General features: G+C 38.7%; 1 protein-coding gene across 1 annotated transcript; it reads left to right on the top strand.

Moving 5' to 3' along the window:
* Window positions 1-5955: 5955 nt before the first annotated feature.
* LOC116001208 (zinc finger MYM-type protein 1-like) lies at window positions 5956-11797 on the top strand. The gene is made up of 4 exons (XM_031241097.1): window positions 5956-6613; window positions 6974-7193; window positions 11559-11609; window positions 11716-11797. Exons 1-4 carry the CDS (start codon window positions 5956-5958, stop codon window positions 11795-11797), a joined length of 1011 nt encoding a protein of 336 aa, XP_031096957.1.
* Window positions 11798-12269: the final 472 nt, after the last annotated feature.

Below are 12269 nucleotides of genomic sequence, written 5' to 3'. Positions count from 1 at the left end.
CGCGCGTTGTGCTTATTTTGAATGCGTGTGGCTTGATGTTATTTGAAGTGAAGTGAAGGGAATATATAATGTATGTTCCTTACACAAAGGCCTGAGAAATGTGAGCATGATTACTTCAAAGCAGAGGCCTGGGAGGCGATGTGAGGCGATGATGATGAAAATAGAGGCCTGGGAGGAGGCGATGTTGATGATGAAAACTGATGATGAAAACAGAGGCCTGGGAGGCGATGTGAGGCGATGATGATGAAAACAGAGGCCTGGGAGGAGGCGATGTTGATGAAAACTAATGATGAAAACAGAGGCCTGGGAGGAGGCGATGTTGATGAAAACAGAAGCAGAGGCCTGGGAGGAGGCGATGTTGATGATGAAAACTGATGATGAAAACAGAGGACAGTTGATGATGAAAACTGATGATGAAAACAGAGGCTTGGGAGGAGGCGATGTTGATGAAAACAGAAGCAGAGGCCTGGGAGGAGGCGATGTTAATGATGAAAACTGATGATGAAAACAGAGGCCTGGGAGGAGGCGATGATGTTGATGATGAAAACTGATGATGAAAACAGAGGCCTGGGAGGAGGCGATGTTGATAAAAACAGAGGCTTGGGAGGAGGCGATGTTGATGATGACAACTGATGATGAAAACAGAGGCCTGGGAGGAGGCGACGTTGATGATGAAAACAGAGGCTTGGGAGGAGGCGATGTTGATGATGAAAACTGATGATGAAAATAGAGGCGATGTGAGGCGATGATAATGAAAACAGAGGCCTGGGAGGAGGCGATGTTGATGATGAAAACAGAGGCTTGGGAGGCGATGTGAGGCGATGTTGATAAAAACAGAGGCCTGGGAGGAGGCGATGTTGATGATGACAACTGATGATGAAAACAGAGGCCTGGGAGGAGGCGATGTTGATGACGAAAACAGAGGCTTGGGAGGAGGCGATGTTGATGATGAACACTGATGATGAAAATAGAGGCGATGTGAGGCGATGATAATGAAAACAGAGGCCTGGGAGGAGGCGATGTTGATGATGAAAACAGAGGCTTGGGAGGCGATGTGAGGCGATGTTGATAAAAACAGAGGCCTGGGAGGAGGCGATGTTGATGATGACAACTGATGATGAAAACAGAGGCCTGGGAGGAGGCGATGTTGATGACGAAAACAGAGGCTTGGGAGGAGGCGATGTTGATGATGAACACTGATGATGAAAATAGAGGCGATGTGAGGCGATGATAATGAAAACAGAGGCCTGGGAGGAGGCGATGTTGATGATGAAAACAGAGGCTTGGGAGGCGATGTGAGGCGATGTTGATAAAAACAGAGGCCTGGGAGGAGGCGATGTTGATGATGACAACTGATGATGAAAACAGAGGCCTGGGAGGAGGCGATGTTGATGACGAAAACAGAGGCTTGGGAGGAGGCGATGTTGATGATGAACACTGATGATGAAAATAGAGGCGATGTGAGGCGATGATAATGAAAACAGAGGCCTGGGAGGAGGCGATGTTGATGATGAAAACAGAGGCTTGGGAGGCGATGTGAGGCGATGTTGATAAAAACAGAGGCCTGGGAGGAGGCGATGTTGATGATGACAACTGATGATGAAAACAGAGGCCTGGGAGGAGGCGATGTTGATGACGAAAACAGAGGCTTGGGAGGAGGCGATGTTGATGATGAACACTGATGATGAAAATAGAGGCGATGTGAGGCGATGATAATGAAAACAGAGGCCTGGGAGGAGGCGATGTTGATGATGAAAACAGAGGCTTGGGAGGCGATGTGAGGCGATGTTGATGAAAACAGAGGCCTGCTTGGGAGGCGATGTTGATAACAGAGGCGTGGCGAGCAGCCTGGGAGGCGATGTGAGGCGATGTTGATGAAAACAGAGGAGGCGATGATGAAAACAGAGGCTTGCTTGGGAGGCGATGTTGATGAAAACAGAGGCCTGCATGGGAGGCGATGTGGCGAGCAGCATGGGAGGCGATGTGAGGCGATGTTGATGAAAACAGAGGCCTGCTTGGGAGGCGATGTTGATAACAGAGGCGTGGCGAGCAGCCTGGGAGGCGATGTGAGGCGATGTTGATGAAAACAGAGGAGGCGATGATGAAAACAGAGGCTTGCTTGGGAGGCGATGTTGATGAAAACAGAGGCCTGCATGGGAGGCGATGTGGCGAGCAGCATGGGAGGCGATGTGAGGCGATGTTGATGAAAACAGAGGCCTGCTTGGGAGGCGATGTTGATAACAGAGGCGTGGCGAGCAGCCTGGGAGGCGATGTGAGGCGATGTTGATGAAAATAGAGGAGGCGATGTTGATCAAAACAGAGGCCCGCTTGGGAGGCGATGTTGATAACAGAGGCGTGGCGAGCAGCCTGGGAGGCGATGTGAGGCAATGTTGATGAAAACAGAGGCCTGCTTGGGAGGCGATGTTGATAACAGAGGCCTGCTTGGGAGGCGATGATGAAAACAAGGGCCTGGGAGGCGAGGTGATGTTGATAACAGAGGCCTGCTTGGGAGGCGATGTTGATGAAAACAGAGGCCTGGGAGGCGAGGCGATGTTGATGAAAACAGAGGCCTGCCTGGGAGGCGATGTTGATGAAAACATAGGCCTGGGAGGCGATGTTGATGAAAACAGAGGCCTGGGAGGCGATGTTGATGAAAACAGAGGCCTGGGAAATGTGTGTTCGACTTGATGAAAAAATAGAGGCTTGGGAAATGTGTGTTCGACTTGATGTTGATGAAATAATGTTATTTGATGAAAAAACCGAGGCCTGGGAAATGTGTGTTCGACTTGATGTTGATGAAATAATGTTATTTGATGAAAAAACAGAGGCATGGGAAATGTGTGTTCCTTACACAAAGGAGACTTGATGTTATTTGATGAAAAAACAGGATGAAACAGGAACAGATGCCTGAGTAATGTTAATGTGTTCCTTACACAAAGGATGTGAGGCTTGATGTTCTTGATGTTATTTGATGAAGAAAACATATACTTGAGTATGTTATTTGATGAAATAAAGATGTTATTTGATGAAAAAATGTTAATGTGTTCCTTACACAAAGGATGTGATGCTTGATGTTCTTGATGTTATTTGATGAAAAAAAACAGATACTTGAGTATGTTATTTGATGAAATAAAGATGTTATTTGATGAAAAAAACAGATACCTAAGTATGTTATTTGATGAAAAAAAACATATGCCTGAGTATGTTAATGTTCCTTACACAAAAGAAAACAAAGGATGTGTTCCTTACACAAAGGATGTGAGGCTTGATGTTGTTCGACTTGATGTTATTTGATGAAAAAAACATATGCCTGAGTAATGTTAATGTATTCCTTACACTGTAACCCCTCGGTTTTTCCGACAAAGTTAAAATTCGAAAATATTTTTAGCTATGACATTTAGGAGAAGGTCTCTCGGTGTTCGAAAGAATTTTTTTTTTCTTACTAGTTATTAATAAGCTGCGATCTACGTACCGGTCACGAACCGAAAAATTTTTAAGGATGTATATTCAGTTCGAATTTTCCTAGAAATTGGATTATTAAGTGTCATATGATTAAGCCTGAACTTCTAGTTAGTTCAAGTAAAATTTTAAATAGACTGAAAGGGGTAAAATTGTTACGAACCTTGTACCTATATTTCGCGAGATACCGAAATATTCCCAATTTGAGGGATTAGCGACGGGATTATTTTTAGAATAATTTTGGTGTTAGAATTTTCCCGAATTAAGCCATGATCCTCCGAACTTTTATCTGATTTGAACCCGAACTGGCAAAGATTAGATTTTTTCTTCTTCAAGGAGCCATAGGGTATTGACATGTGGCATAACCCCAAGTGGATGATCACAATTAATGAAGCATTTAATGCTAGCATTAATGAGGTATGGGAATGTTGCACTTTGTTGCTTGATCTTCAAGACATAATCTACACTATCACACTCATCTTTCTCTCTCACTTTCGAACACACAAGGAAGAAGAGGAGGAAAAATATTAGTCTTCCATATTTGTGATCTAAGAACTCCTTAGGCATTTCTTCAACTCCAAGAACTCTACTATAGGTAAGAACTTCGGTTTTGTTCGGTTCAATCCCTCCTAAGACCAGGGCCGGCCCAAGGGGGGGGGCAGCCTGGGCGCCTGCCCAGGGCCCATCCCTCTAAGGGGCCCATAGGATATATTATATACATAGTATTATAGGATATATTATAAAAAGGAAAAGTATGGCATAGGAATATAGTGTCTGCTAATGCTATGTACTTCTGCTAATTCTAATTCTAATTCTAATTCTTCTGCTAAGGCTGTCTATATTATATATGCATAGAAAAAAGGAAAAGTATGGCTGGTGGCTAGTGGGAGTAGTGGCTACGCATGGCAGATTGGCAGGGAATGATGGCAGACAAAAAAAAACAAATATCTCCACATATTTTTGTTTGTTTCCGTTGGTGGGTGGAGAATGCAATGCAACATTCCAAATTTCCACTTAATATCATAATATGCACAGATGCACTCCAAGTCTCCATTCTCCAGTTCATCAGCACTCTGCACTCAGCAGGCAGCAGCAGAGGTAATTCATCAATCATCATTCATCAATCATCAAAATAGTTTACCTAGGAATTTTATTTTGGTTTTAATTCTATTTATTATGATTTGTATAATTGTATGTAAAATGAAATTGAAAGTTTATTAAGTGTATAATTTATTATATATTTATATGCAGGGATTGAAGGCACATATTTGATTGACTGATTCGGATTGATTGATTCATAACTGCCAGGTGTTTTTGTTCTTTTTTTTTTTAATCTGTTTTATTTTTTATATATATATAATGTTGCCTAAAAAATATTTATCCGGAAGTGAAAAAAGGAAAAAAAGAAAACAAATTGATCAATTAATAGACTCACAAAGAGGAGCTATGAATAAATTTATTAAAAAAGTTGGATCCTCTAATGAAAATTTAGAAACACCAAACCTAGATAATCTTGAACAATCTAATGAAAATATGAGTAATCAAGATCATATTGATGAGGATAATAGTCCTTTAGTTGATGAAGATGAACAAATTACTCCTTATTTTGATATATATGACCCTAGAAATTGGTCTAATCTTGATAATAAATCAAGAGATGTTTTAGTTGAAAAGGGGCCTATAAGGGAATTAAATATTGTGTTTCCTTTAGATAATACCTCTAGGCATTTTTCATATACTTATTACACAAGAAAGTTGAGTAATGGAGAAACTAGTGATCGAAAATGGTTAGTTTACTCAAAACATGTGGATAAAGTATATTGTTTTTGTTGTAAGTTGTTCAAATCCAATAACAATACAAGTGCTTTAGCAAATGATGGATTTAGCAATTGGAAGCATCTTGGTGAGAGGCTCAAAGAACATGAGAATAGTGTTGAACATATGACTAAAATGACAAATTGGAATGAACTAAAAATGAGATTAAATAATAATCAAACTATTGATAAAGATTTACAAAATGAAATTTCAAAAGAAAAAGAACGTTGGAGACAAGTTTTACTACGCATAATTTCTGTTGTAAAATGTCTTGCAAAACATAATTTGGCTTTTCGAGGATCCAATGACAAAATTTACTTTGATAATAATGGCAATTTTTTGGGATTGATTGAGATGATTGCAGAATTTGATTTGATAATGCAAGATCATATTAGACGTATTCAAAACCATGAAATTCATCGTCATTATCTTGGTCACAAAATTCAAAATGAGTTAATTTCTATTTTGGCCCAAAGTGTTAAAAGTTCTATCATACAGATTATTAAAGATGCTAAATATTTTTCTATAATTCTTGATTGTACCCCAGATGTTAGTCATCAAGAACAAATGAGTTTAGTAGTACGATGTGTTAATACGTCTAGTACTAAAATAAAAATAGAAGAATACTTTTTAGAGTTTTTAAAAGTGGACAGTACATCTGGTTTAGGACTTTTTAAGGAAATGTTAGATGCAATTAAAGCTTTAGGTCTTCAAATTGATGATGTGAGAGGCCAAGGTTATGATAATGGTTCTAATATGAAAGGAAAGCATCAAGGTGTTCAAAAACGATTACTTGAAGTAAATCCAAGAGCATTGTATATGCCATGTGCTTGTCATAGTCTTAATCTTACTGTTAGTGATATGGCACATTCTTGTGTTAAAGCAATTTCATTTTTTGGAGTTATGCAACGTCTATATGCTTTATTTTCAAGTTCTCCTAAAAGGTGGAAAATTTTACTTGATAATGTTCCAAGCTTGACTGTGAAATATTTGTCAAATACTCGTTGGGAGAGTAGAATAAAAAGTGTCAAAGCAATTAGATTTCAAGCTCCTGAAATAAGGTTGGCTTTGTTAGAATTATCTAATTCTTGTGATGATGCCAAATCAAAAAGTGAAGCGGACAGCTTGGTGAGTGCACTTGAGAATTTTGAATTTTTACTTGGAATTGTTATTTGGCATGACATTTTATTTGCTATTCATATGGTAAGTAAAAAGTTGCAATCAAAATCTATGTGCATTGAAACTACCATGAATCAAATAGAAGGTGTGATAAATTTTTTTGAGAAATATAGAAATGAAGGGTTTGCTTCTAGTATGAATATTGCCAAAAACATTGCAAGTGATATGAACATAGATTCCACATTTCCAATTAGACGGCGCATTATTAGGAAAAAACAATTTGATGAAAATGATATTGAAGAGGAAATTCAATCACCTGAGGGGGATTTTAGAGTCAATTACTTTTTAACTGTTGTGGATATGTCAATTACTTCTTTGAATAATAGATTTGAGCAACTAAAGATATTTGAAAATGTTTTTGGATTTTTATATAATTCAAAAATATTAAAGTCATTGGATAATGATAAACTAAGAGAATGTTGTAATAATTTTGCTACTACTTTTTCTCATAATGATATGTTTGATGTTGATTTTGATTGTCTTTTCTCTGAATTAAAAGTGTTACAAATGTCTTTGCCAGATACATTAATGCCAGCAATTGAGATTCTTGAGTTTGTCAAAGTTGCTGATTGCTTCCCAATGGTTTCTATTGCTTATCGACTATTATTGACGATACCCGTGACTGTAGCATCAGCGGAGAGAAGTTTTTCAAAATTGAAGTTATTGAAAACTTATTTGAGATCTTCAATGTCACAAGAAAGATTGAATGGTTTGGCCATTTTGTGTATTGAGAAGGATATGTTAGAAAATATTAATCTTGATACAATTATTGATGATTTTGCATCAAGTAAATCACGTAGAAATCTTTTGTCATGATTACTTTTGTATTTTCGAAATTGTTGCAAATTTTGTAATATTATTTCATGTTATTTGATATTATTATCATATTTTAATATTATTAAATTTAAATTATAGTCTTTTCTAATAAGGCCCCTTTTTAAAATTTAGTCCCGGGCCTCTAAAATGTTTGGAACGGCCCTGCCTAAGACTTAAGCTTGGACTTAAGATTTATGAAAACATTGTATTATGGTGTTTTGTTAGGATCTTTGGTGAAGGAATCCAAGGAAGGCATCATCAACTTGTACGGTTTTTAAGGTTTCTACAAAGGTAAGGAATCCCTTAAGTTGGCTCAATCACTTGAAGGTGAACAAATGCTAGTAAATTATATAACTAGGAATTTTTACGTGGAAATTATGTGTTAAGTTCGTGGATCTACAAGTTAGCCTAAGAAACTACACTTTGGATTTTTGGTAATTTTTATATACATGTTCATAGCTAATTTATGCATGTATATGTTGAATTTATGCCCATATAGGCTTATACTTGTGAAAATAGTGAAAAGAAATCAGGATAGATTCTGGCAGTAACTTCCGATATTTATTGGGAAAAATTGGTAAGGTATTTTGATCCTATTTTTTTTATACATGTAGTTCTATAAGTGTAGAACCCGCATATAAAATTTCATAATGATCGGAATAGTATAAGTACGGTTTTCGAATTTTATTCCAAAACTGGTCCAGAGAGAAAAATATTCTGGACAGCACACTGCCAAGGGCAAAAAGGGAATTTTCTGTGTTTATTCGTGGATCAAAATGACCAAAACTTTTTATGGACATCAAGTACTATAAGTTGGGGTTCTACCATAAAAATTTCAAGTGAAAAAAGAGTTCGGGAACTATTTTTACCGGCTCAATCTTTCGGACTGCGCCAACTGAAATCTTCTGGCAGAGAGGCTGGACGCGGTCCGGACGCCTGCGTCCGCCGTGCGTCCGCTGGTGCGGCCAACCGCGAGTCCGCGCGACGCGGATTCGTTTTCGACTTGTTTTTTACCAAACTTTTCCCCGATGTTTTTAATCCCGAGTATTGCGATGTTTTGAAGGCCTACGGGCAATCGGGTGAATTTTTGAAGACTCAAATATTATTTTTGTGCATTATAATTACTAATTTAGAGAAAAATGGTGTTTTAAGAATTATCGTGACTCTCGTACTTGGATTTTCGTAATAGAAAGAACATTACTTAATATGTGTATTTTTGGGAGATATACTTGAACAAGTTGATGAGTTTGTGTCGTGTGAAAATAATGAATGGTGAGGGGTTCTGTATGAATAGTTCATACTGCAGAGCGAAGTCTATTCGCTGAGTGAATGGTGAGATTTTGTATGACTTATTCATATTGCAGAGCAAAGTCTATTCGCTGAGTGAAGTGTGAGATTTTGTATGATTTATTCATACTGCAGAGCGAAGTCTATTCGCTGAGTGAAGTGTGAGAATTTGTATGATTTGTTCATACTGCAGAGCGAAGTCTATTCGCTGAGAGATTGAGTGGGAATGAAAAGGTCGTGTGTCCCGAACCTTAAAATGCGTGTTGTGTTTCCCACTTTGAATTAAATGAAAATTTTCAGTGATAGAAGTATTATGTGCTGATGTCACTTATATACTGCGCTGCACTGTTTTACTGTTAAATACTTGCAGGTAGATTGCGACCGTTGGGTAACGGTTATCTTTTTCTAATTATTATTGTCGCTTTTGAAACCTTTGTTTACTTTCGAGTGACAATGGATTTCCTTACATAGCCGTCGCGCTAACTACACTTCATTGTGTCCTTTATTAGATGCAGTCTAGCGTGGGCCTCTGTGGCCCGATGAGCTCTGAATAGGATGAGAGTCGAGGTTGAAGACTACTCTATCCTAGAATAGACACCCTGGAAGGATTAGTTCCATATGTACACTTTTGGATGTTGATATGGTTATTTGAGGTTGTAAGTTTAGCCTTAGCGTTTGGGTATAGGAGAGATACCTAAGCGTGGCGGTAACACCCAATTTTCTGCTGGTTTGATGCTTCCGCAATGTATTGTACTATTAGGGATTTTGTAATAAATCCAAGAGGTGAAAATTGAGGTGTTACATACACAAAGGATGTGAGGCTTGATGTTATTTGATGAAAAAAAACAGATGCCTGAGTATGTTAATGTTCCTTAAACAAAAGATGTGAGACTTGATGTTATTTGATGAAAAAACAGAGGCCTAAGTATGTTAATGTTCCTTACACAAAGGATGTTCCTTAATGAAAAAACATAGGCCTGAGTATGTTAATGTTGTGTAAATATGTTAATGTTCCTTACACAAAGGATGTTCCAAAACAGAGCCATGAGTATGTTAATGTTCCTTACACAAAGGAAACATACTAACAAAGACAAAGGATACACAAAGGAAACATAAATCCTATGGCTGGCCTGAAATCCAAAGAGTGGCACAACTATTACCTATATCTTATGGCTAGCCTGAAACCCAAGGATACACAAAGAAAACTTAAATCCTATGGCTAGCCTAAAACCAAAAGAGTGGCACAACTACTACCTATATCTTATGGCAGGCCTGAAACCCAAAGAGTGGCACAACTACTACCTATGTACACTTACACTGCAAGAGACCTAGAAGGCCATATCTTATGGCTGGCCTGAAACCCAACGAGTGGCACAACTACTTCCTATATCTTATGGCTGGCCTGAAACCCAAAGAGTGGCACAACTACTATCTATATCTTATGGCTGGCCTGAAACCCAAAGAGTGGCACAACTACTACCTATGTACACTTACACTGCAAGAGACCTAGAAGGCCAAAAAGACTAAGGAAGAAGGGAAGTTAAACAAAAACCAAGAGGGGCAAATCAATTTTCAGTTGATGGGATTCATCTTTCAAGGACACATGTGACCTTGCATTGCACCAACTGTAAACAAAAACGACATAACAGTAGAAAATGTCCTTTGAAAGGAAATCAGGTAATAGTTACTTACTATCTCATTGTTATTTACTATGATTACTTTAATGGTTATACCTATCTAATTGCATTCCTTTTTTTCTCCATTTTAGCCAAGGTCATCATCACAGCATACAAATGAAGCATGTTCTCAGCCTATTCCAGAGTCTCAGTCTATTCTAGAGTCCCACCCTATTCTAGATTCTGCCCCAGAAAAATCCATTTGCTGAGGTAATTTTAAAGCTTAAATTCTGGTGACTATTTGTTTTAAACTTTGAGGTACTTGATGAACTATTTAATGTGCTTGTTTCAATTTTAAGTAGGAAATGAGTTGGTGTATAATCTACATCTGCCCGAGAATCCTGAAAATCTATTTGTTGAGGTACTTTTACTGCCCAAATCTAGTTAGTATTTGTTGACACTACTACAGAAATCACATACAACGTCGGCTATTTAACGTCGGCTAAATAATTACCCGACGTTAAAGGTTCATTAATTAATTAAAAATAAATAAAAACCTTTTAACGTCGGTTATTTACTAATAACCGACGTTAAAGGGTGTAGATTAGACTACGGTGCGATACGACGTCGGCTAAGAGATTAGCCGACGTCGTATCGTGTATATTAGCCATCGACGGACGATACGACGTCGGCTAACCGACCTAGCCGACGTCGTATCGCGCCTTTAATTGCATTCGGGCATCGATACGACGTCGGCTAAGTAGGTTAGCCGACGTCGTATCCCATTAGTATTAGGCCCGGTGCATACGACGTCGGCTACCGCTCCTAGCCGACGTCGTATCGCGCCTATAATGGCATTCGTCCATCGATACAACGTCGGCTATGAGTGGTAGCCGACGCCGTATCATTAAGCCCGGGCGCGATAACATTAATAATAAAAAATAACTTAAAACTTAACCAGTTAAGTGAGTTAACCCTAGAATTCCTATTATGATTCCTCTCTCATAGCCGCGCGACCCAGACGCAAGCCCTCACCGTCCTCCTTCACTCCCTCCGACGCGACCAGACGTAAGCCCTCGCCGTCCTCCTTCACTCCCTCCGACGCGACCAGACGCACTCCGGCCTCACTCCGTCTCTAACGGTAGTCTGCTGTCCTACTCGTCGGCTGGCCTTCTTCAGTCGCACTCACTCTGGCCTCACTCCCTCGCCTTCTTCAGTCGCCGTTCATCGATGCGAGCCAGAGGTAGGGCACGTATTTCCTGTTCGATTTCACTCAGCTCGCTGCATTAACAGTTAAACGTTAATTAGCTAGGTTTCCGATAATGTCGACACATTGTTGAAATAATCGATTTAGCTTAATCGAGATTATTGATTCGTATTTTTCAGTGTGGACGAAGCTAGGTTTCAGAGCTTGAAGAACTCGTCAATGGCGGACAGGCGAGTCGCCGACCTGTGTTAATTTACAGTCTCGACAATCAAAATAGTCAATATTTTGTTTTCAATTCCTTAATAATTTAGATTTGATTTATTATATTTTCTGCAGGTTGAATGATCATCATTCTGAATCCAAACACGAGCACGCTGTTGACGATCCAGAGGCGGTTGCATCAATGGTTGAGACGTGAGTTCTTCCTGATAAATAATATTCTTTCCTCTTTTATTATTACTCTGTTTGAAATTATATGTTTAGCCAGAATGGCTTGATTGTGATTCTTCAATTGCACCCCAAATGTTGCATGTGTTCTCCCCAGTTCACCTCCCCCCCCCCTCTCATCCCCCACCCCAACCTCTTTTTATATATTTTTGTGTGTATATATATACACAAAGATTCTGAAATTCGAGGTGTTATTTGATGATAAATTACATACATTTTAAACAAAGTTCGAGTAAACTGTAATTCGAGGATAAATTATATGCATTTTTAGTTGTAGATTCTAACAGAGTTCAAGCTAGATGTAATTTGATAATAAATCACACGCTTTTTTTAGTTCATAGTTCAATGTAGGTGCTATTTGATGACTATTATATTCAATTTGCATTTAGGTGTTAAATGCTCTATTATTCTGCAGATTCAAGATATCAATGAATTATCAAGAC

This window comes from Ipomoea triloba, chromosome 13 (assembly GCF_003576645.1).
Source record: "Ipomoea triloba cultivar NCNSP0323 chromosome 13, ASM357664v1".
NCBI classification, from domain to species: Eukaryota; Viridiplantae; Streptophyta; class Magnoliopsida; order Solanales; family Convolvulaceae; genus Ipomoea; species Ipomoea triloba.
Note: the sequence above shows the minus strand (reverse complement) of the source record. Positions and strands in the feature narration are given on the sequence as shown.

Coding starts and splice junctions, on each gene's coding strand:
- LOC116001208 (XM_031241097.1), top strand. CDS start 5,956: ATGTTAGATGCAATTAAAGCTTTAGGTCTTCAAATTGATGATGTGAGA. Junction 6,614..6,973: donor TATTGCCAAAAACATTGCAA/GTGATATGAACA, acceptor TGTCTTTGCCAG/ATACATTAATGCCAGCAATT. Junction 11,610..11,715: donor AACTCGTCAATGGCGGACAG/GCGAGTCGCCGA, acceptor TATTTTCTGCAG/GTTGAATGATCATCATTCTG.